Source organism: Phalacrocorax carbo, chromosome 5 (genome assembly GCF_963921805.1).
Source record: "Phalacrocorax carbo chromosome 5, bPhaCar2.1, whole genome shotgun sequence".
NCBI classification, from domain to species: Eukaryota; Metazoa; Chordata; class Aves; order Suliformes; family Phalacrocoracidae; genus Phalacrocorax; species Phalacrocorax carbo.
Genome location: NC_087517.1, coordinates 11,394,984 through 11,420,619, shown reverse-complemented (window position 1 = coordinate 11,420,619; position 25,636 = coordinate 11,394,984). Strand labels below are relative to the sequence as shown.

General features: G+C 43.6%; 2 protein-coding genes across 5 annotated transcripts in view; one reads left to right on the top strand and one right to left on the bottom strand.

The window, feature by feature from the left end:
• Positions 1-7,564, top strand: part of LOC104043241 (TGF-beta receptor type-2-like) — a 33,720-nt gene extending 26,156 nt beyond the window's left edge. The window contains exons 4-7 of the mRNA XM_064451165.1: positions 785-1,593; positions 1,709-1,850; positions 3,114-3,241; positions 7,050-7,564. Coding sequence (XP_064307235.1) covers positions 785-1,593; positions 1,709-1,850; positions 3,114-3,241; positions 7,050-7,262 — 1,292 coding nt within the window. The 3' untranslated portion in view covers positions 7,263-7,564. The remainder of the gene's footprint in view (positions 1-784; positions 1,594-1,708; positions 1,851-3,113; positions 3,242-7,049) is intronic.
• A 3,475-nt stretch (positions 7,565-11,039) lies between these two features.
• OSBPL11 (oxysterol binding protein like 11) overlaps positions 11,040-25,636 on the bottom strand; it is a 58,454-nt gene continuing 43,857 nt past the window's right edge. For all 4 annotated transcript variants that reach the window (XM_064451160.1, XM_064451159.1, XM_064451158.1 and 1 more), the window contains 6 exons: positions 25,076-25,216; positions 22,355-22,853; positions 20,517-20,703; positions 15,616-15,798; positions 14,123-14,276; positions 11,040-12,699 (listed from right to left, as the gene is read on the bottom strand). In XM_064451160.1, the coding sequence (XP_064307230.1) occupies positions 12,622-12,699; positions 14,123-14,276; positions 15,616-15,798; positions 20,517-20,703; positions 22,355-22,853; positions 25,076-25,216 (1,242 nt within the window). In that variant the 3' untranslated portion in view covers positions 11,040-12,621. The remainder of the gene's footprint in view (positions 12,700-14,122; positions 14,277-15,615; positions 15,799-20,516; positions 20,704-22,354; positions 22,854-25,075; positions 25,217-25,636) is intronic.

Sequence of the window (25,636 nt, the reverse complement as noted above, 5' to 3'; positions counted from 1 at the left end):
ATTTTACTTGAATATCTCTACTGAAGTCAGCATGTTTATTCCAGGAATTGTGAACATCAAAGCATCAGACAATTATATGTTGTGTGAGGTTTAGGGCTTTTTGTGTGCTCCCCCTCTGATGATCTGAAGGCTGACGGGGCTTAAAAGAAATAAAACAAAAGCAGCCATGCCTGCTTAGTTGAAGGGACTCAGTGTTGTAATGTGGTGAGGAAGGAGATGCCAACACTGGCAGACAGCACTGAAATGATGGTCCCTTACACTAAGTATTGTGCAAAGCATCCTGGTGTGGCCCTGGGCCCTATGGTCCTGCACGCTGCCCACCGCCCCACAGCATCCCTCCCAGCTCTCCGTGTGCTGCAGGGGTCCAGCAAAGGCCCAGCCCCAAAACCCCTCAGAGATTTGATCTATTCCAGCCTTGCTTCAGCTTCATCACCATTATTTCCACCCTGGCTCCCCTCACCATGAGCGCAAGCGGCACTTGGGAGCCACCAAAGGGCAGCTGAGCCGCACAGGCTGCATCGCCTAGCCCAGTTAACACAGGCTGGCATCCTGAACCCTCACTTGATAAATGGAGCTAAATTTGAGACCTAAACCGAGCAGCTCTCTTAATAACTGCCTACCTCTGGCTTCTTTGCCAGGATGGGGTTTGTGTAGTGTTCATTGGGGGCCCGCAAAGGGCTGCGCTTCATTAACAGCTTTGCATATTTTCCTCCTCCATGTGATGAAAACAAGCTCTTGCAGACCCATGGCGGCAGCACCCTCACCTTTGCTTTCCTCCCCACAGGCTATTCCATGCTGCAGAGCAAAGAGGTCATCCCGGTGGCTGCCATCAGCCTCCTGCCCCCACTGCTGGTGGCTGTGATGATCACAGTGATATTTTACCTCTGCCGCACACAGAAGCAGCGCAAGAGAGCCAAGGCATGGGGCGGGAAGACGGGGCAGCCGCCAGCACTGCCAGAGCCAGGGAGGTCCGCTGAGCGGGAGGAGAAGTTGTCCGTGCTGATGGACGAGAGCCCACCTGGTGCCAGCCCCACCTGTGCCAGCAGCCGCCCCACCGAGCTGCTCCCCATTGAGCTGGACGAGATGGTGGGCAAAGGGCAGTTTGCAGAGGTGTGGAGGGCCAAGCTGAGCCACAGCCGCTCGGGGCAGTATGAGACGGTGGCCGTGAAGATCTTCCCCTGTGAGGAGTACTCCTCCTGGAAGAATGAGAGCCAGATCTTCACTGATGCCAGCCTCAAGCATGACAGCGTCCTGCGGTTCCTCACCGCCGAGGACCGGGGCGCAGGGCCCCGCCGGGAGTATTGGCTCATCACCGCCTACCACAGCCGAGGCAACCTCAAGGACTACCTCTCCCACCATGTCCTGAGCTGGATGGACCTGCAGAAGATGGCGGGCTCCCTGGTGAGCGGGGTGGCCCACCTCCACAGCGACTACACCACCTGTGGCAGGCCAAAAATCCCCATCGCCCACCGGGACATCAAAAGCACCAACGTCCTAGTGAAGAATGAGCAGGAGTGTGTGCTCTGCGACTTTGGCATCGCCATACGCCTTGACCCTTCCCTGACAGTGGACGACTTTGCCAACAGCGGGCAGGCAAGTATGACCCACCAGCTCTCCTCAGAGGGGAACTTTGCAAGCCACCCCTGGTCGCCCCAAGGCCGAAGTCCTCACCCGACCCTGCTATCACCTCTCTCCTCTTTGCGGGCAGGTGGGCACCGCCAGGTACATGGCCCCAGAGGTCCTGGAGTCCCGGGTGAACCTGGAAGACCTGGAGTCTTTCAAGCAGATGGATGTCTACTCCATGGCCCTTGTTTTGTGGGAAATGGCCTCCAGATGTGAAGTGGTAGGAGGTAAGAGCATCACACCTGGGTTGCCACACGCCTTTTTGCTCCCTTCCTCCCCATACAGGACCATGGCTCACTCCCACAACCCTGCTGCTGGCATGGGACCTGATTTGGGGTGGTCTGGGTCTCCGAAGGGCTGCTAAGAGCTGGTGGCAGATCCTCCTCTACGGCTGCCTGCTCTGTGTGCTGCGGCTCGAGGGGGCTGGCTCAGTAGCTGAGGAGCAGGACGGGACCCCAGTGGGTCATCTGGTCCAGCCCCCGCTCAAAGCCGGCCAGCCGCCAAGTCACATCCGAGTCAGTACTGGCAATGCAAAGCAAACCAAGCCGGAAGAGCCGAAGCTGCCTCCCCCTCCCTGGCCACAAGCACTTCTTTTTTTTTCCAGACAACACCAGAGAGTTTATGTTGCAATGGGGACTCACAAACTCCAGCCTCCAACAGAGCCATGTTCCCCCTCACTTCCCAGAGCCACATCCTGGCATCCGAAATTGCATGTAGCAAAACATTTAATTAACTGTCCTGCTGTTAGCCCCTGCCTGCCCTTCTGCCTGTTCCCCTCTCTTCCTTTTCTAGCTCTCTCTTCTGTTCCTCCCCTCTCCCACCTACTTGCAATACAAGCCCATGGAGCTGCAAGAAGCTCCAACCCTTGGCAAGAAAGCTGCTCCAACCGCGCCATGTGCTACATGCTAGGTGGTGGGAGAGCCTTGCATGGCTCAGATGCCCTGTGCATCCTTTGCTCCTGAGCCAGTGTCCCAGGCCATCCTTCCCCACTCGTATTTCACCTGCATTTGCATCCAGGCAGGGGCTGGCAGAAACCAGGTGGCCTCTCACCTCTGCAACAGGGAGTTTCTCCTTGGCATCCCACAATATGGGATTGCTTTTCTGCAAGGGCCATTTCTCCTTAACCAGATCCCTGCCTGCAGCAGGAATCTGGATGCTGGTACCGCAGCCACCTCTCCCATCTTTCACCAGCACAACACATTTGACTTGCTCAAAATATGTCTCACCCACCAGACACAGATCAAATCCTTTGTACTGTATCTCTTGGGTTCAGGAAGGCGGTCAGATGTTTCCTCTGTCCTGTCTCTGAGAACAACCTCTACATGAAAACCCAGCAATACATTTCTGTGTTCAAATTCTAAATTTTTTCCAGATCTGTTTGTTTTTGCAGACTGATAAAAACAAGTTTATTTTTATCTGGTGGACCATACCAAAGCAAAGCAGTGAATGTGTGAAAAACATCCTGTAATGCTGCTGTTGCTTCCTTGCAGAGGTAAAGAATTATGAGCTGCCTTTTGGGTCAAAAGTCCAGGAGCAGCCCTGCGTGGATACCATGAGGGACATCGTGCTGCATGGCAGAGGGCGCCCCGAGATCCCAAGCAGCTGGCTGGTACATCAGGTAAGCTGGGAGTAGCTGGTTCAGAAAAGAGCAACCCACATTGTCCTGCCTCAGTAACCTACCTGGGCCCTGTGTCCAGATCCTTCTTGGCTGACTGAGCCCACATAAGCCCCACTAGATCCATTTCCCTGGAGTACAGCAAAATGTATTGATCAATAGCCACGATCAGGAAGCATTATGAATGCCAAGCGATGGTATTCAGTTACCTTGCAGATAACACCAAAATGGAGCATTTTAGCACAAGCTATTTTCATGAAACAGTAAGTTATTTGAGTCTACCCCATTTCTACCATAACCACCATATACAGAAACCACTAGTTCAGGAAACACACGGTCCCTCGCACACAGCCAGGGGAGGAAGGGGCATCCAGCCACGGGCCTGCATAGTAGTGGAGGTTTCAAGCTCAAAATTACCCCTAACAAAAGAGGTCAGGATTTGGCACTTGAGAAGGACTTCTGCAAGGAAAACCAAAATGGGAAGCATCTCCCTCAAGTGAAACAACCGGGAAACACACATGAAACTGATAGCAGGGAACCTGCTAGGCTCACGTCTTGCCAACAGGAGGTCCCTCACCAGCCTTCAGCTCAGAGGGTCTGAAAGCACAGAAAGCATGTCCCAGTCCTCTAGAATAGAGATACTTCAGCAATGATGAGATGTGCTTTGTTGAAACCCTCCCCAAGCACACCCAGACCAACCAGGTCCAGAAACATATCTACCTCCTGGCCCTGACATGGACTTCTCTCCTCCATGTCCAATACTTCCTTCCATGCAGAGGACACAAGCGTAACAGGCACGCTGACAGAGATTTTAACATCTTGCCTGACTTTAGTACTTCTTAAATTTCACACAGCTTGTGGAAAAACACCATCCACTGATCAACAGTTCAGTTTATCTGAAAAACAAGCTGAAACATTGAGCCTGCTGGCTCACAGAGCCTTGCAGTGTTCAGTGCATCATTTTGCAGTATCCACCCATAAAACACACTGCTACTGCTTCCCCTCTGTCTGGATGGCATATAAAGCCGGGCTTTTCAAGAGGAAAGATACAATTTCATGATCTTAGAAGGCCACGTGCTCCCTACAATATCTCCTCTCAAAACCACATTTGGCCGAAGACTCACACCCAACCTGACCAACCAAAGCTGCAAACAGCATCAAATGAATCTGTGGTTTCTGCTGGACCATCTATCAGTCGGCAAGTCCATTTCCGAAGTTCACCCAGCCTTCTTCCTTGATGAAGGCAAATACTACAACTTCAGTCAGCACTGCTACATATTTGAAGCCTTTGAGTATTCATCACAGGCGTTCACCTCCCAGGGTCTCTGATAAACTTTGAAACCACAGGAAAAATACAGAGAGGCTTGGGTTGTCAAAAATCACACTCTGATAGAGCCTGACCATAACTGTGCTGTTTGCTGAGCTGAAGAAGGGCTGACTGCAATCACCTCCGAGAAATAATGTTGCTGTAGTTGGGTTGGTCCAGCATGTAAACAGAGCAAGGCTTATAGGTAGCAACTTTTATTAGACCACCTGATACTCACTGGGGAAGAGGAACAGAAAAGCCACATTGTGTTCCTGAAAGTTTGCCTCTGACTAATCTTAGCTGATCTAATAAACATCTCCTTACAAGCCTGGCTTTACACTATTTCCAGGCATTTTCCAACCGGCTTCCTCAGGATGCAGCATAGGGCAGCACCATCTGCTGGGAAGCAGCAGAAAGCCACTGGTTTGTGCCACTCCTGGGGTCTGCAGCTTCCTGCAGGAGGAAGCATTGGGTGACACCAAGAAAGGGTGACAAATTACTTACCCAAACAGGAGGCACGCATAGACATTCGCACCAACAAAAACAAGTTTGATCCAGAGCTCCAAATGTTCCAACTTCCATGTTCCAAGCACCAGGATCACGCTCAGTCAGGTGAAGAACTACATTGTCGACCACGGTTTAAGATTTTCAGCAGACATAAGCATGAATTTCCGACCGAGCTGACTCGCCCAGCATGCTGCCCGTCAGCAGCTCCAGGGCAACTGTTTGCACAGCGGCACAATAAATTCCACTGAAGAAATTTATCCCCACCCAGATAACTTACAAAACACCTTAAGTCCATGCTTTTACCTCACTTCACACCCCACCACATTTAAAAAAAACCAAAAAGTGGTTATTGAGACCAGGTAAATTCCTGGATCCTGATCACGAAGCAGCGGAACAGACAGTTGTACTGGCACAACCAAAGGGCTGGTGCAGGACGGGAAGGAGCAGCGGCAGCTTATGTCAATATTGGCACTAAAAATATACTTGTAAAACTCAGCATCCTTTGGAAATCAGAGATAATCAAATGTAAAACCCAAACTGAGTCCATTTTGTGAGCGTAACAAGATGTTCCAGTTGTACCATCCAAAAGATCATCATCACTACTTACAAGGCAAACTGCAAACAAATATCATTATTTCGGGGCAAAATACACCAGAAAATCTAATGACTAAGCCATATGACACTGCCATGGTCTGTTTGAGAAAAGGCTTATTTTAGAAGCTTCAGCTAAGCTAGCTCATTTTTGCATGTTAATCAATTATCCTCAAATCCTTTCAACTAAGCTAATAAATGAGTGACATAAGAGGCACCGAAACACACCATCTGTCAGTTTTGCTGCACAATCCTGCTCTAATCTTCACCCATTACAGAAGATTTAGTACGATAAACCTTAGTGGAGAGCAGCGAGTTCAGAGAAAGGTGCAGAAGGACAGATGACGGTACATCTCTGTAGGACTCGCATTTTCCTCTTGCTTTGGTCTGAGACTTTTGGGTTCTCTTAATTGCAAATTAAGAAATACGCAAAAACCACTGAAAAACATGAAGCCTTATTTTGAATAATGATGTTTTTAACCATGTGGCAACCTTGGTTGACAACAATGTAAAAAGCAATAGCACACGATAGGAATTTATATAGGCAAAGGGAAGTTCAACATAGCTTCTGGTGCTACCTGTGTTACTAGTTTAGGAGTGGGAAAAATACCAGCCGAATACTGCCATTTTGTTTCTAAGTCCAAAATATTGGGACTCTTCAGAGCAGTACACAACTGGGGAAAAAATACATTACTGGGAGACATAACTATTTTAACTGAGAGGAACCGAATGTGTTCTGGAGCACACTGGGAAGCACCCATTCCCACCTAAACCAAGACACTATTTAAATGGCGAGAAAACAAAGTTCAGCTGCACACTGCAATGACTATTTGGCACGCTGCACCCTTTCAGAAAGCTGCTAGAACAAGAAGCCATCTCTAAGTGGTTTAATTCCAAGCTTGCCTTTGAACCTCCCCCCCACCCCTCCCCTCCATCCAGGTGCAACAGCCAGAGCACAGGCTTGAAACCCAGGGAGCTGGGCTCAGCTGCCAGCCACGCAGCCAGCCTGCAGGCCACCACCTGCACCTCTCCTGTCCCTCCCAATTGCAGGGCGCTCCGATCTGAACAGACAGGGCTGAGTCAGCAGCAGGAGGGCCTAATTCCCTTGGACCCCTATTTAAATCTCACAGTCAATACAAACCAATTTCCAGGGAGCATGGAAAATGGGACCAGATTCCAGGCGAGCTGAGGCTGCTGGTCTAACCAAGCAGTGCCAGTAATGGTGCAAGCGCTGGCATTTGCCACAGCTTACCAAGGCTGCTTCCTCCTGTGCTTAAGCCTGGCCAAAAATAGCATTTCTGCAGGAGGCTGTCAGAAGTATGGTAAAACGCCATGATGGCTTTAGATCAGCTTCTAGCTCCTCTTCCTCCTGCCTTCAGATCTTAATTTCAGCCCTTCTGACTGCAGGGAATGCGTTTTCTGTGCGACACCATCACGGAGTGCTGGGACCACGACCCTGAGGCTCGCCTCACCGCCCACTGCGTGGCCGAGCGCTTCAACTTGATGGCACAGATGGATTGCGATGACATCCTCAATAACAACACGGACAACGAGGCCAGCAAAACAGCTTCTCCAGGGGGGGAGCACCAGGACAGTGATGGGAGCAGAAATATGCAGTGACCCAGCAGGCAAAAAACCTCATCATGAGGAACGAGAGGATAAGTGAGAAGCATTTAGCTCATGGGAAAAAAAACTTCGTTTTGTTTTTCAAAATGGAACTAAGATCTAGTCCGTAACTTATTTATAAGATCTGTTTCCTCCCACATACAGTGAACTGTGGAATCAATATTTTGGTTAAAGTGCAACAATATATATGAACTGATTTTGTACTTTAAATGTATAATGATGCAAAGCATTCCTTTTATTATTTTTTAAAATAATTATGTTTAATCTGTTATTAATAAGCACCTGAATTCCGTGTCTATCTTTTGAAGTCGTTCCATATTGCTGTCATGAGTTTCTCTAACTGCTTATTCTGCAGAGATTGAGACAATTTTCAATTTTCCTTTTTTAATGGCCTCCACAAACACACACACAAAAAAATCTGTTGTAGCAGCAGAAAAAAAAAATCTTGGGATGTAACACACCCTCAGTAGAAAAAAATGCTGGCACCCAAGAAAATTATTCATTGATCAGACAGTCCTTCATAGAGTGCAAAGATACCCAATCATCCAGTTTGTAAAAGCCTGATGGGCTGCAACTCCAACGCACCTTTTTTTCACTCGGGAATTCTCAGGTGTACTTGATAGTTCAGGTAGGTGCAAGAAGTTTCTTCAACAGACAAAAAAAAGCATGACCAATATACACACTGCTGTTTCACCCTAAGAAGTCTCCATACAGAGCATCGAGACAACTCTCTCCCCACATCAGTCCCGTTTCCAGCCACCTGTAGCCAGAGTTGTGCCACAGTAACACCATCAACACAAATGCGTTGGCTAATTCTTCTTGCAACTCTTTCACACCCCTCTGCTGTGTTGCTCAACCTGAAGAAACATGATCAGACAGAACCAGGATCTTTACTCCTGTAACCACCAGACCAAGCCAGGCTGCCTCTGTAGCGGAAAGGCAATTAAGGACAGGTAAGTCACACCTTGCTCTGAACCCTGGCACTGTGCAAACCTTAATCCCTCCACCCTTGGGAGCAAAAGGTAATAAAAACCTTAGCTGCTACTAAGAAGCCCTGCAAGCCCATACCTGACACTCACCTACACAGAGGCATACCTTTCCAGATCGCATCCAAGAGGAATGCTTTGCTTGCCAGCACACAGCTGCATGGATCAACCCCTACCAGAGAGGGGAAGGGAGAAAACTGTACATCAGCCACAAGCTTTCTACAACTGAGGCTCCCCAACGTGGAGCAGGGAAGCAGATCTGCAAGGCTGTATTGGTTTTCTAAAATGCACAGCTACGACAGCACCAGCCCATATAAAAAGCTGGGTTTTTTCCCTCTCGCTACTGTGTCCACCTCTTTGGATCATTTCCACAGCTCCTGAATTAAAAGCCCAGAACAAAATTGTCTCTAATCCCTTCAAAGAAGGGTGGGAGTGAATTAGGTTGCATCAAATCTGAACAATAAAACGTAACTTCAGCTACCATGTATAAGTCTCCACCTGCAACTGTGACCATACCTTTCATTTTAGGGACACGGTTTAGTGGTGGACTTGGCAGTGTTAGGTTTATGGTGGGACACGATGATCTTAAAAGTCTTTTCCAACCTAAACAATTCTAAGATTCTCACCAATTCCCTGGTACCTCCTGTCAGCTTATGACATTTTCAAGCCAACCCCCTTCTCCTGAAGCATGTCCTCCCCAGTTCACTATAAACACAACCTTTCCACCTGCCTGACTTCAGTCTCAGTTCTTTAATATATTAACCACTGCTCTGCTGTATGTAGGCCCAAGAGAAATAGACGGCATGAGGCAGCTTTTCTGATATGGAGATAATAAACTACAGGAACACACTGAACTCCCCTAGACTGTCCAATCTTTCTCTCCCACAACATTCAGTGCAGAATTCCCTGTCAAGTTTTGCGCCAAGTTGTTTGGCCATAACACTGATTAATATGTTTACTTGTTCTTCCAAGTCCAGTTCAAGAGGCTTTAAAAAGACACTCTGACCTGTTCTTCCACAGGTGGCTGGGACAGAGGGGGATCAGCCCGTGCAAACCAGACATTGAAGGCTACACCTCTGATTCTGATGGCTGAAATCCAAGTTCTCCTGGGGAGACAGACAATCCTAGGCTTGACAGTTTATATTGTAAATATGCTAAAAAACTTCTCAATATATTCCCCTCCCCATGGCTAAAATCTTGAACACCGATTTACATATTGCTTTTTTTTTTCCCCATGAAAACCAAGTCCAGAATCAAGCTTTCAGGATTATATGCCTGAATGCCTGCATTAAACAGGAGTGACTTGTCACACACTCTCTTTTCCACGAGCAGCAGGGTATGCAGCACCTCTGAAGAGAGCCAATTATTTAATCTCCAAGATCTGCTTATAAAAGTCAGGGAGTCTAAAAGCACAGAGATCAATATGAATTTTGCTCTTCACTTCAGTGGAGCCCGATCAAGCCAAAAAGGCAGAAAGGAACATAAGCTGAAATCCTACATTTTGCCATGCTCCCCATTGAACACACGGTGGTTCTAGCAAATATATACATAGGAAGCAGCAGTGAGCCCTTCCCTTCACTCCAGAAGGTACAAGATGGAAACAACAGCAGTTATGCAAGAGAATCAAATCTGGTCAGAGTTAAAAATACATTCATTAGTCCGTAGGGTGCTTGCAACTCCCAGAAGAATCACATAAACGTCTTACAATTTAAGCTGGATATTCAGTAGCTAGATGTTTTTTTAAAAATTGTTTTCAACTATGTCTTTTGTTTCTAGAAGTAACTAGAAATTTGCATCATAACTAAATCCACATCAGGAAGCCATTCCAGTTCTCGTGATCATCTGAGCAAAGGAAAACTTTAGCTTTTTTTTTTTTCCTAGCAGCACCCCCATGTTAAAAGAAATCGTTTCATGTATTTTAAAAGACTACTTCTTCAGCATTGGGTCTATTTTTACACAACAAAATTAGTAACAGCTTTCTTAGTGTGAAACCACAAGCCAGATGAGGCTGGAAGAGAAATAACTTGACTAATAATATCATATAAGGAACACAAATGGGTTTATGGTCAACATGGGAGCTTTTCAGTCTGTTTTACAGCCACCACCTTGACAAATTCCCAAATCAGAATTTTAAGCAGAGCTCAGTGATTGAGTCATAAGTCTATATTTTAATAAGCACGAGTTTGATCCCTGGAGTATGCTCAGCTGATAAAGGTTTGTTTTCTGCTCTGATCACTGCAATATTAAAAGCTGGACCTTGCACCAAAGCCCTTGCTTTTTGTTGAAAGGAAATCTGCCATGTGACACAGATAAATTGAATAGGAAACACATACGGTGTTGTCAATGTATTTTCTGTCCCTCTACCAACCCCAGTTTGGTGCACGTACCGATGAACCATGGAAGTTCATGCATTGCCACCATGATTACTACCCCAAATCCTGCAACTGGCCAAGGAGTGCACCCCATATGTGCCGCAGACCCAGAGACAAGGAGGAACTAATCCCACTGTTTTAATTTTTATTTTTATTCCTGGTTAAACATGAAAATGCCCAACGGATATCCAAAACTAACACAACAGAATGGTTGTATAGAATATCACAAACAAGACAGCAGGGCCTAAAACACTCTTCTGCTGGAGAATAAAGTTACTACTCAAGCGCACAGTGCCAAAATACCCCACTTTAAGGGCCAAGGAAAGCCCAGACAGACAGATCTCCAGCATAAAAGATAACAACCTACTCTTCCTGGTTACCTGATCTCTAGGAAAGCAGACAGAACAAATTAATCATTTTATAGTTTTATTATCCCGACCCCCACTTCTCACAAATGGACTATGACTCACATGGAGATCTCAGTGCATTTCACAGCAAAAGAAAAAGTACAAGAGGATCAAAATAGTTGTGCATAAACCCAACTCTTTTTTTTTTTTTTGCACAATTTACAGTTTGTGTTGAAAGTTAACATGGTTATTTAAACCTTCTGATGCATTCTTACACTTGTATCTTCTCCACAGAAAACATCTTACCAGATCACACAGTTGTGAGTTCTCATGATGCTGGATCAGGTGCAGCCATTGCCATGGCTGGGAAGTGGCAGATAATGTTATATACACTGATTGGAAGACTACATCAGAAGAAAAAACAGATTAAGGCACCACTGTTGGAAAAATTAAGGTAGCTTGTAGTTACAACAATAACGAAAGCCATAATAAGTACTATTCTTAATTGCCAGCAATTCTTAGACTTCAATAAAATAGTTATAAAAAAAAACAAAGGGATGTTTGTACCTGAATACAGTTTCCTGATATCTGATTGTGTTTCAAATCAATACCCAGTCCTCAGTATCATCAGCGCTTTTTTTATGGTAGGATGAAAAACCAGGACCTACAGTCCATGTATTCACAGATCACATTTCACTGGTTTGTTCTGAATAACACCACAGCAGAAAACCAAAAACGTTCCAAAGGACAGTCCGTAACACTGATACTTCACCTCTGAGATTATTAGATGGGCAGAGAAATTTAAATACAAAATTGTATGTTTTCTGTTCATTTTGAAAGCCTTAGTCCTCGGGAAGGGAAGGTGGAGGAGGAAAAAAAATAGGCCAAACCTTGTTACATTATAACATGACACACAAAAAAAAAAAATCAAAGTCACTCAAAGAGATTTAATAAAATTAAGAGTTGAAAAGTGTTCAAATTACTTTTCCAATTCAAGTCAATTACTTCAAGTATATTAAAACGTTTCAGAGGAAAAATTTCTCCATGGTTACAATTCTAATTGCTTTTATAAATCCATAAAAAAGAAAAGTAGTCTCTACATATATCCCATATTCCTCCGATGCATGCACGCGTTCTCTCTGAAGAAAAAAGTCATCACGATCCAGTTGTTTCTTAACACTGATTTCAGGCACATCTTTCAAACACCCCTCCAGTTTTCACCAAAAAGGTTAATCACTGGGCATAAAAGCAGCAGTTTTTTGTTGCTGTTGTCTACACGGGTACTGAGCAGGTTTCAGTTAAAGAGCTTGACGCAAGTTCTGCAAAAAGTTCCCATGTCACTCCAAAAATCAGTTGCCTCTTCTCTTAGGCAGCTTTTGCAATCAGATCTAGTTAGAATAATCTTACACAATTCAGATAAAATCTCTTGGATCATACAAAAAACAAGTTGCTTGAATGTATCTGACAAGTCTGTCTCTACAACTTCGAAATTTTTTAATAGCTTTAAAGTGCCCTAGTATATTTATTCCTTTATGCTTGTTTAAACTTTCACAATTACATAAAAAGGGGACACTCAGCATGATTACTGTGTTTTGAGAGAGAGGAGAAGGAGGGGAAAAATCGGAAAACTCATCTTAAAGCAGCTTTTCTAGTTAGCGTCCGTTTGCTGAGTTTGTGCAGCAGAGACTGTTTTCCAGAGGGGTTTATGATAAACCCAGCCATCTCCCTGTAATTTAAAGAGAAAATATTATTATAATAAAGACAGTGCCCCAGGAGAATTCCCTTCACACAACTACTAGACTGATAGCTGTGAAAATCAGAGGGACATAGCTTATACCTTTAACTCCCACAGATTAAGACACAGAGATCAGCACTGCACGCTTCTGAGACTACTTCAGAACATGTGCAGACTCTTGCCGAGCCACAGTGCTCCCTGGGAATCGACTGCACTTGTAATTAACCCAGACGGAAAGCCACTCTTCTCAAGTCCATGATCCAGATTACTTCAAAAAGCCAAACAAGAAGCCAGCAGAGGTGCAGCTATCCAGGATTATAAACTCTACCACAGCCCATCTGCTTACCCAGAAATGCAGGTAGCTCAGGATTACCTGTAAATGTTTTCTGAGTAGATCTATATCTCAGATTAGCAACAGAATTTCACCTCTTCTGTATCTAGATACTAGAAATACAAATATCTAAAGCTGAGCTAATAATACTAACGTAGCTTTAGAGAACAAAAAAAACTTTATTGGAGCTAACAGAGAGTCCTGAACTTGAACACAGAGAACCGTGGTGGGGAGCGGGGGGAACCCAACAAACCAAAACGCTACCTTTTTAGCTTATGTTTTAAGTCCTTGTTAGACCACAGGTATGAGAAGATGGAGGGGGGGTGGGTTACATTACTACAGTTTAACAGATAAAGCTTTCACTACAAGGAGAATCTAAACTACTAGTGCATAAATTTTAGTTGAGCCCTCCCCTCCTGCATAGGGCTCACTAAAGCTCTCTCCACAAGCAGGATCTCATCATCTAGATTGCAAGGAAAGCCTATTTCACAGTTATCACGCTGGCAGCCCCCAGTCTTCCTGGGCAGTCTGCAGTTCACCTTCTTAAAAGTCTTGCTATATTATTATTACTACCATTATTGAAATGCAGGTTAAGGCACCGAACAAATAAGCTCCATCCAAAACGTAATGTCCAAGAACACAAAAAGGTCTAACGTGAGAATAACTCATGTTCCTTCTTGCTAACAGTAATATCTTGGGTTCATATGCACACAACATAAGCAAAATTAGTACTACTGATTATTTTCTTTGAGTATTTTCTGTTACAGCCTAATTGCACATGTACCTGTAAAGCTGTTTATCATGTGCCATGAGGAAGTGCTTGGTAAAAGAAATCGAACCACAAAACAGGCAAACATTTTGTTGCAAGTGAATCACAAAACCTAAGTGTTTGGGAAGTGAAGGGTAAAGTCACATCTATAAATGTTTGGGAGTGCTTATGTCACCTTACTGCTGTGGATCCTGTGGAGCTAAACTATAAGGTCTAAGGCCAAATACTCTTTTCTGACAGGACACAGACCCATACATGCACCTGCTTTCTTTGTTGCTCTGCCTCCATCAACAGCTAACTGCTTGGGAACTTACTTCTTTAAGGAAGTATTTAGTACACCAAGGGGTTTCTGTTTCAGCACGAAGCCTCTCTTCATTCCGCTGTCGTTCTTCAAGAGCTCGCTTGTGCTCCGTAGCCTTATCGATGTCTCCATCCCGCAGAGACTCAGTTACATGCTGCCACAGCTTCCTACAAAATAAATTGGTAACTTCAGTTTTCAAAAGTTCTCTCCGCTTGCCACCTCGAACTACAGGATTGACGCATGCAGGTGTCTCAGAACAGGAGCACTCCCTCCACTTACGCGTGGCAAACCAAGCCAGGTCAGAGCACAATGGTGCAGCACAGGAGGAAGGGCTCACAGCTGAGTCTTACAGCTACTCTAGCAATTAGGAGCAGACAGGAATGGCTCTGAGGTTTTGGCTGTGCCAACCTAATGTCTGTTTGTACACCCATTAAAGATGCTACGGAAGGGTTATTCAACAAGCAGTTTCTTGTGAGGATCCTGTACTCGGCTCTGCTGAGGTCACACCTTGAATACGGTGCTCAGTTTTGGGCTCCTCAGTACAAGTAGGACATTGAGGTGCTGGAGCGTGTCCAGAGAGGGCAATGAAGCTGGTGAAGGGTCTGGAGAGCAGGTCTTGTGGGGAGCGGCTGAGGGAGCTGGGGTTGTTTAGTCTGGAGGAGGCTTAGATGAGACCTTATTGCTCTCTACAACTACCTGAAAGGAGACTGTAGTGAGGTGGGTGTTGGTCTCTCTTCCCCAGTAACAAGCAATAGAATGAGAGGAAACAACTTCAAGCTGCATCAGGGGAGGTTTAGATTGGATATTAGGAAACATTTATTCACTGAAAAGGTTGTCAAGCATTGGAACAGGCTGCCCAGGGACGTGGTTGAGCCACCATCCTTGGAGGTATTTAAAAGACATGTAGATGTGACACTTCAGCGCATGGTTTAGGAGTCATGGTAGTGTTGGGTTGATGGTTGGACTTGATGATCCTAGGTGTTTTTTCCAACCTTAATGAACTTTTGGGTGCCAGAGCAGTGGCACAGGCTGCCCAGGGAGATTGTGGGGTCTCCTTCGCTGGAGACATTCAAAACCCGCCTGGACACGTTCCTGTGCCCCCTGCTCTGGGTGTGCCTGCTCAAGCAGGGGGGTTGGACGAGGTGATCTCCAGAGATCCCTTCCAACCCCTACTATTCTGTGATTCCGTGACCTCCCTTGTCAGCAGCTGCCCTACTGTGTAGTTGATGGTTAAAGACAAAAAACAAATAAGGAGATACTGTTCTAGCAGGCATTTTATGAACTCATAATCAACGCTGTCCATGAATAAAAGAGACAAGATAAACAGCCATGTGCCTGCACTTGTTTTTTGCATTTTTGTTATGCACTTGTTTTTAAAAGATAAAAAATTAAGATCACTGCTGCTAAGCACTATCCACAAATAACATACATTTGTAGGTTTTCCCAAGGCATTCACCAGACTGCTTAGGACAAGAAGGGTCAGACAACAGTAAACACATACTCTACCTAGATTCAAATGGTCCTTGTTTCTCAAGGGGCCTGACTCGTTTTCTTGTCACAGACAGCTTTGTCAAGTCCACGTATTTTGTCTCCCCATCGCTGTAGGTGAACTCGAGCACGCTGTTCCACTCCCCTTGAACTCTGCACGCCACTGTATTTGTTGTGTTCTGCTTCACTTCACCTGTGACTCTAGGAAAGCAAGTTTTATTTTTAAAAGGCCATAGCTGAAGACACTTGAGGACTGTTCCTTGCATAATCACTCAACTTCACTCAGAACGAGTTTGCAAACTTGTCACAGTCTTGAACAGTGTTAGTTACTTGGATTGCATTTGCACAGAGAAGCTCAAAGAGCAAAACTACTTTTACACGCTGCTCTAGTTCTCTTCATGTTACCCAGGAAACTCCATTTTTGGCTTTGGCTTAAACTTATTTCAAACAGTTTAAGGGAACTGAAAATGAAAAAGAAACTAACACAGGATGGTTCACGTGTAATAAGCAGTTGATCACTTCCACTTCCCACATCACATCAGATGTGTAGTTCTGACTTCAAAAATAGAAATTAAGCTTTCTACCAAGAATGTATCTCACTACCTGCTGACACTTTATCTCACATCTTTACATCTCAGTGTTCTCCATATGCACGTCGTCTCATTTTTATGTTGCTCGCATAAGAAGCAGACACACAAAGGCAGAAAGTAAGGTGGGAAACTAGGAATCAGGAGAACGCTTTTCCTTCCCATCCCTTCCACAGAAACCTCTGCCAATAACAAGATACTAAAAATGTCTTTCTAATATGCAATATTTCATTCAGTTGCACGAATGCTCAAGCATTACCATAATTACACACACTGATGCTTATTTTCCTTCTCAACACCAAGACCTGTCCAAGGACCTCCCAACACTCGCTTCATCCTGAGTTAAGGAATGGAAGCTTACTGAGCATAGCCAGGCAAACAAATTATCATCCTCAAAGAGAAGCTTTCTCCCAGAAAGAAGAAACAAATGGATCTGCACACTATGCAAACAATATTTGAGAGATTCTCATTTGTAAGATGCTGCAGGAGTCAAAGGACACTATCTCAAGCTCCAATTAAACTGCGATTACCTGTACACAAGCTGCCTACAGCACACTACTCTCCAGTTCACCATCCAGCGTTCACACAGAGTACATGTTACATCTCTTTTCACGCTTACATTATGTGTGGCTAATAATAGGACACCACTGGTTTGCTGTTATTTCCTTTGAACAATTGCATACAGAGGAGCAGAAAGCACCTCTTCTGTGCTCCCACTTTGCCCACGCTGGCTGCATGGCACCACGCTCAGAGGAAGAAGGGAGCGCAGGACGCACAGATCCAAGTTCCCCTGTTCCATATGCACTGGTCACTTCCAGCTGTGTCTGCATCTACCTCTGTGTCCCTGAAGCCCTGCATCAAAACAGAATAATTAATTTCTCCGGCAACAAAATGAGTATCACGGGCCAGACCTTCCAGCACAAACACGCTAGATGCCAGTCAAATCTGACCTGTGGGGAATCCCCAGGGCAAGCAGTGAAAGCTTGCAGCTGGCTCGGAGGTGCAAGCAGCAGCCAGGATTTCTGCCACATCTTGCACATGCAGGAGCCACATCATGGTACAGCAGCTCAAACCTATTTTAACTTAATTAGAAATACCTTCCAAAAAACCCACACTGGTAGATATGTGCTGCTCAGGTGCAGTCTTCTATTACAAAAACTTAAGAATCATTCAAGACGACAATCCACAGTTGGAGCAATATGAGCAACAGGAGCACATTTACATTAAACTATTAAGCTTTTTTTGATGGAAGTTAACAAGTGCTAACGGTTTCCCAAAACAACTGGAAGAATAGGCAACAAGCAAGCAGCCTTCATTTTGAGCTGCTTTTTCATCCTGTGACTTCCACACCTCAAAGCTGTTACACGTGGTGGAGTCCCCATCCTCCTCCCAAGAGACCTCTGAACAGACTGAATCCACAGGATGCCGGAGACGAGCCTGTTCGGACTTTGCAGGTACATTTTCAAGTTTAAAAGCTTAATTTTTCCAAGTGTTGTGTGGTTATCACACAATACTGACATCCAGTATTTTAATATTAATCACAAAATTACTGTCTCAAGTAAACAATGTTTATCACTCACTACTAAGGTGCAGTATCAAGCTGCTACATTAAACTGTTGCAACCTATATTTCTTCAAGTTACATTGCCTGTGACAGACAATCATTCCCAGCATTGCAGATCGTAATAGCTGCCTGAACTAATATTAGCAATAAACATCTGCTAGTGTTTATTTGTAAGCTTGACATGATTGATATATGCCTAGCTGTTGTTATCATCCTCTGTTTCGTCAAGCTAAAAAGGTACAGGACCAAGGAACCAACATCTAGCTGAGGTCTAACAACAAGGGTCACTCTACCAAAAAAAATAAAATAAAATCTATAAGATTGCCATAGCAACTCACTTGCGCTCTGCGTAACCATGACAACACTGCTGCTTCCCATCCAGACACTCTTTTGGCAATGTCCAATCATCACCATGTCAAATTTTCAATAGTTACAGTACCTTGAACAGATATGTCTTTAAAAAGGCTCTACATCTGTGACTAATTTCAGAAGGACAAACAATAAAACAGTTTCCAAAATTAAATCACTGAAGTAAAATTGCATCCTAACGCTTATTTTTTATGGTGCAACAGGAGCTAGTGCTTACAATCTATCTTCCACCTCACAATGGAAACAAAAATCCCAAATGATGCATCACTTTAAAATTCTGTCAAGTGAAACAGAGCTACATGTGAGCTTCAGTTCTCCAGATGCCATTGGGACAGGGGAACTATGGTTGCAAATTAAATTCAAAGCATATATGGGAATTTATGGGGCAAAGCACTTCGAGATGGAGGTTTTCAAAGGGTGGTTTTTTTTGTTTTCCTTTAAACGAAAGCCTTGAGAAAAGGAGGCTCAGAGGGGATCGCACCACCATGTACCGGTACTTAAGGGGCAGCTACAAAGAAGATGGAGACTCCCTTTTTACAAGGAGTCCCATGGAGAGGACAAGGGGGAATGGACACAAGTTGCTCTTGGGGAGATTCCGACTGGACACCAGAGCGAAATTTTTCACACTGAGGACAGTCACCATTGGAATAATCTCCCCAGGGAAGTGGTTGACTCGGCCACGTTGGACACCTCCAAGAGTCGTCTGGACAGGGTGCTGGGCCATCTTGTTTAGACTGTGCTCTTCCTAGAGAGGTTGGACTAGTGATCCCTGAGGTTCCTTCCAACCTGTGATTCTGTAATAAATATGGCCTTACCCTACTGTTTCAAGAAAAGTGATTTAGAGAAGACCGCTGATTTTCTGCACTCTGTGAGACCAACCCACATTTAAGAAGGCCTGATGTTCTAAGCTGTTATATATTTCATTATCTCACATATTTAATCTAAGAAAGGTTTAAACAAGCACAGTCCAGTAAATGCCTGAAAGCAAAATGCTTTGAAACCAGACATTCTTTGTATGACTACTACTGAATTTGCTCCTTCCTTAATTAATCGTCTGTATATTAGCACAAAGCTAATCTGCAGCAGTCTTACCATACAGTCTCTAAAAGCATCAGTGTTAATGAGTTCTAAAAGCTTTTGCAATAAAGTGTGCAGACGCTTCCTAGAATCTGCTAAAAGTAACCCTAAGCAAACTTTCCCTGGATCTTCTTTCTTTTACCTGCTAGTTTTTAACCACACATACACATGGAGAATTACCGCTACAACAATTACTGTTTTTGTCTTAAAAAAAAAAAAAGGTATTTTTACCTAGAGGCTTTCAAGGTGCTTAAACTTGATAGTCTTATGTTTCTTACACAGAAATCCTAAGACCAATAAGTAACAGACTATCTACTAAGGTTCCCCACAGTACAACTACAACGGATGTTGCAAACAACATGCAACCCTTTAAGACAGCAAGATCAACCTCATTTCGCTCAAGGAGCAAATCAAAAAACAGGAGAAATTAACCAACTTCTGTCAACAATAAGAGAATTTGTGGAAGCCAGTAATAAAAGCCAGGAGCTCTGTTTTCCCAGTGGTTTGAACACAGCACCAGACAAACGTGGAATTTTCCTTACTGACTTTAAAGGCAACCCAATTTTTCCTTGAGGATCACACGAGATGCAGTTGTTTAGATATGATATTGTTTAAGAGCATAGTAATACCTTCAAGTGTGTTGTGGTTTAACCCAGCAGGCAGCTAAACACCACACAGCCATTCGCTCACCCCCTCACCCCAGTGGGATGGGGGAGAGTAGGAAAAAAAAAAATATATATTTGTGGGTTGAGATAAGGACCATTTAATAGGACAAAAAAAGAAAGGGAAAATAATAATAATACTGATAAAATATACAAAATAGGTGATGCACAGTGCAGTTGGTCACCACCCACCCACCAATGCTCAGCCCATCCTTGACTAGCTATTGTCATCCCCCAGCCAACTCCCTCCAGTTTATATACTGAGCATGACAGCATATGGTATGGAATATCCCTTTGGCCGCTTTGGGTCAGCTGTCCTGGCTGTGCCCCCTCCCCTCCCAGCTTCTTGTGCACCTGGCAGAGCATGGGAAGCTGAAAAGTCCTTGACTTAGTGTAAGAGCTACTTAGCAACAGTTAAAACATCAGTGTGTTACCAACATTTTTCTCACATTAAATCCAAGACACAGCACTATACCAGCTACTAGGAAGAAAATTAACTATCCCAGCTGAAACCAGAACGAAGTGTTTATGAACAGGAAAAACTATATTTTCTCAGCCTATCAAATGAGTGTTATTCAGCAGAGAGAACAGGGGAGTTACACAGGTACTGCAGTTCTAGAGTGTGGATTGCATGGAAAAATAGAAAAAAATGCTTTCTCACCGATGCAATTTGCCACCGTAGAAGGGCTTGGTATGAAAGTTAATACTTGCAGAATACCCAGTCTTTGCACAGTTAATGTTGACTTTTCCTCCCAGTTCTACCCAGGGAACTGTTAAAATTGACCGAGCGTAAGCACAGGGCAGAGAGAACGTATATTCTTCCCCATGTTCCAAGAGACTTAACAGACCTGTATGAAGAAATATGAGAACTCCTAAATCAGCACCACTTTAGAAAAGACCAAGCAATGTATTGAAACAGATAACCAATAATATATCTGACTACTTTTCGTCATAACCCCTCACACACATACACAAAAACCACCCCCAAAAAACAACAATGAAATAAAAATTTATTACAGATTCTAGATGTAAACATTTTCTTGAAATTACTAACCTGAGTAACAAGCATTTATGTTTCTTTTGGGAAGAGACATTTATCCTAATAATATTGCTCCATAAACATTGCACTGTGCAACATACTTTTCAGTAGTATGTAAGAGGGCTGGTCACTCTCTTACTGATAATTCTGGAGCACGGCAACATAAGACTTATGCTGCCAAGAGGAAATAACAAATGCACTCCCTGAATTGCAGATCCCGAGGAAAGCTAATACTCCTGGTCCATTTTCCCTCCCTATAATACATCCTTGTCTATCTGAAGGCATGTAGCAGAGAGAATCCTCCCTACTGCACCTCTCTGCCAAGACAAACCCAACCCTTCCCTGACGGTAGCTTTTGCAATAAATGTCAAGAATCTCATAAAACCCTAGCATTTTCTTTGGGTTTTAAGATGTGTGGATTTGTTTTATTCATATTTTTAAAAAAACAAACAAACAAAAAAACCAAAAAACAAAAAACTACAAACCAAAGATCTACCCTCTTGCTGTTACAAGAACATAGCATGACAGCTGACTGCTGCTTACATTGACCCATGTCTCTGTAGCATTTTATCACCGTGAGTCTGATGGACATATGAAAAACATGAGACATTCTGAAAAGTTATGACATGATTTGAGAAACATGCTAGAGGAGATATTAACATCAGAAATTACCTGGTATAGCCAAAGCACCGAGATGTGCCTTCCACATCCCCTGCCACACTCACTCCCCTATCACGGATGCAGTGCACATGCATATGCCTGGAATCCCCAGTTACTGGGCAATTTACCCAGGGGACACAGAACAGAAGATGCTGTCTCATCTCTTACAGTAAATACTAGTACTAAAGGGAAATTACAGTCTAAGGGCAGTTACCCTTCTCTGTCCCTAAAGGATCCAATTTCTGTAGGTAAAAATCAAAACTTGCATAGTAAGATACATGACTGCAATATATGCAAATTGAACAACACTTCTGTCTAATAATTGTCTGGTGCAATTTAGTTTGTCCGATGCTTGTAAACTAACATTTACAAATTTTCCAATTAAGTAACTGCCCCTTGGTTTAAAAGTTGAAATTTTATTTCCAAATGTAATCCTGATTTTTGGCAAAGCATAAACCTATCTAGTTTCCCCCCCACCCCATACAAAAACTTGCTGCTTATAACAAGGACTTGTAGCATATTCTGTACTTTGTAAAATAAGAAATCACTGAATGACTGTATATTCAGGTTTACAGATCACAGAGATTAGAGGAAAAACAAAAGTACTTAAAAAAAATATCTGAAAACCCACAAGAGCAGCTGACATGTCTGCAAGCAAATTTTTTTTTTAAGTCTTTAAATGAAAACTACTGAGCAGTATTCATCTGTATTTCTGCCAGAGGCATACAACATCAAATTGCCTCTCAAACTAATATTTTAACAACTTTCCAAAATGAATAAAGGACAGAAGTTACACTTACCCTCTCCAACCATTGTCACTCCTATTGACATTCCTAAGAATTTACTTTTTGTCCAGACATGGGCATTGACACACATCTTTCTCTCTACACATTCAGCATAAAACCCTGAGACAGGAGGATGGTGGGACACTTGCTCAGCTACAAATTTTACTGTATAGTAGTCCAGCTCTGTTTGGCTTTCCAGATTTTTAGACAGAGTTCCTTGCTCTGAGGGGGAGTGAGCAGAGAAGTTACTGCCATCATCGGTGGCTACTTCGCTCTTTGGCATCCTCCAGGAGCAGTGAAATGTCTCCCCAATGATTGGATTGTATGGTTTCTTTGCAATAGCTCCTTTGCGACCTTCATGAAATGAAGTGAGATAATACTCAACAAAGCGGATCATCCTCTCCTCAGGTGTAGTGCCATTTGTGATTGCAATGAAGAGATCTGGATGGGACATGAAGTCTGCATACATCTCCAACAATGATCGCTTCTCTAAAATAAAAGTAGGAAGAACCACCTGAAATAAAAGAAAACCCGGAAAGCTCTAGTAAGTAAAACAAAGAGACAGGCATTTTATAATGGAAGTTCTCCAGTGGAAGATTGCCCTGTTTTTGCCTCAAGCTGCGTCAGGGTAGGTTTAGATTAGAAATTAGGAAAAGTTTTTTCACTGAAAGAGTGGTCAGGCATTGTAAGAGGCTGCCCAGAGAGGTGGTGGAGTCACCATCCCTGGAAGTGTTCAAAAAACATGTAGACGTGGCACTTCAGGGAATGGTTTAGGAGTCATAGTGGTGTTGAGTTGATGGTTGGACTTGATGATCCTAGAGGTCTCTTCCAACCTTAATGATTCTATGATGCTACCACACTTTCAGGCTGAACTTCCTTGTCCCTCTTCTAAGACGTGAGCAAAATAGAGTGATCAGAGGTCCCAGAAAAGCAATTTACAAGGAGAAAAAAGCCCAATAAGTACTATTAGGACTAAAGAGGTTGAAAGGGACTGAGCATCCCTCAAAAAACATAAGAGCTGCAAAGAGATAATGTGTTCCACATGCCTGTGGAGGAGAAAACAAGCAGGAAGGAGCTGAAACTATAGCAGGGAAGGTTCAGAGCAGAGGTTAGGAAAGGTTTTGTCTAATGGAGAGAAAAAGCAGGCAAGCTATGACAGTGCCCTTGAGAGCCTGAAGAGTCTCTCACCACAGCAACCAGCACAAGCATCTGTAAGAAATAACAGTATAGGTTTGATCCTGTACCTCTGAGCAGAGGACCTTATACTTTCCCAGTTATATTCACCTCTATGAAAAACAGCAGTCCTGTCCTTTGCTGGGCCAAGAGCAATAGCGTAGAGTAAGAAGCTTAGGTATCATCAGCCTTTTCCTTCCTTGTAGTGGCAACTAACCTCATGTAACTGTTGTAAAGAGCAACACAGGTTGTCTCAACCATGAGATCAAGACGGTCCATTTAAATCAGCTGCATTCAAAGAGGTATAGCACAGACATAAGACTCTTAATAGGTATACAAGTTAAGGTGATTACACTTGCCGTGTTGTTGCAACAACAACCCGGAATATTAAAGTTGTTTTTCACTTCAGTACCCTGATATTTAAGGTAAATGCGATTCTAACAACTTAATTACTGGTTTTGAAGTCAGGCTTGTTGCATTTCAACACTTTACCTGCTCTGAACTAAAGACAATTCTACACACACAGCCAGAAGTCACAACTGGGACACAATTTGACAGTTTGTTCCAACTGAGAGAAAAAGATAAACCAAATCCAATCTAAAATATAAGTGAAGTGAGTTGATGAATTCCTGATTAAGCATCAGGGGTTTAAGTTTGACCCACAAGCAGCAGGGCCTGTTCATACCACCTTTTTTCCCCTCAAATTGTGAAATACAAGCTCCACAATACAAGTGTTTCTACTGGCCAAGTTGCTAGTGCTTGAAAAAAAAAAGTTACAATCCGTAACTCCAAAAAAGACAGTATTTTCCTCATTCCATCCACTGAAATCCAATTTTTCTTTAAAAGTATCTAGTGCTTATGGTTAAGAAGTCTTTACAGGAGTGAACTGAACATAAGCAGGTAGCAGCCCAATTTTCCTGGAGTTGCTGCCCAAGTTGCCTAGTAGCAGCTGAGCATTAATTTTTCAAAGCTGCTTGCTTTTGAGCTCTGTGCTGAAGTGTCAAACCCACTTCTCTCCGTTATATCTTTGTTCCTGCTTGCTATAACTGTGAGCAAACACAGAAATGAGAATAGGATACAGAGGTGTAAACAGACATCTGAGGATAGATAATGGGGAACAAAAAGAAAACTTCTTTTCAGAAGCAGCATGAATGCAAGTGTAGGGTTCTGTGAGTTTGGTGTAAAAGCATTATCAAGGGAGAAAAAAAGATCATGAAAGGAAAGCAGAAAGACAAAAATACGAGAAGGCTCTAGAAAATGGCATGAAAAGAGGAAGGTGCAAACACAGGAGAGGAAACAGGCCTTTTCTACTATGTTTTTGTTGGCTTTCCTGTAAACACAAAGATGTAATACAAAAGATATGGCCAGTTGCGTTAAAGAAAATCCACTCCCTCAGCATGTTTCACTTAAAACCTGCAATGTCCTGGGACATCGGATCTTGGGACCTGAAGTTGCTAGAGGCCAAAATTTCATATTAAACTCAATATTGTTCAATACAGGATTTGAGTTTAAAAATCACACTCCACTTTTATTGCAGCCAGTCTTGACACTTCAGTTACTTACTCTTGTTAAGTCCATGCCAAGTTTCAGCTGAGATAAGAGATGTAAGATAACACTGCGCTGTTCTTCTACTGCTCCTAGATCATCTTCTTTATCATCACAGATATCCTCCAGCTCCTCATCTGGATTTATTTCTTCAGGTTCCTGGGATAAGAGCCAATAACATCAGCTCAAAGATGTGACTGCCCAGACAATATCCAAAGAGGACTTCATATTGTATTTAACTGTCCACATATGAAAAAAAATACTAAACAAACCCCTGCAGAGAACTACACAGTGGAATCTACCCCGAAGATAAACAACAGCTGAAGAATTTAAAGCAACATTAAGATAACTCAGTGCAGATTTCATCTACAGGATTCAGGCTAAGATTTCTCACCATCTCTCACTCGGGTTGGGGCGGGAAGCTTAAAAACAAATATGACCTGTTTTCTTGTAAGGTTTGTGAGCTAACAGAATGGCAAGTACCTAACACACACAAAAATAGCAAAGCAAATGCTAGCAGAAATTCCAACCACCTCAGTAACACCCCTCCACCTCCACACTACTTCAGGCTTTCCAGTG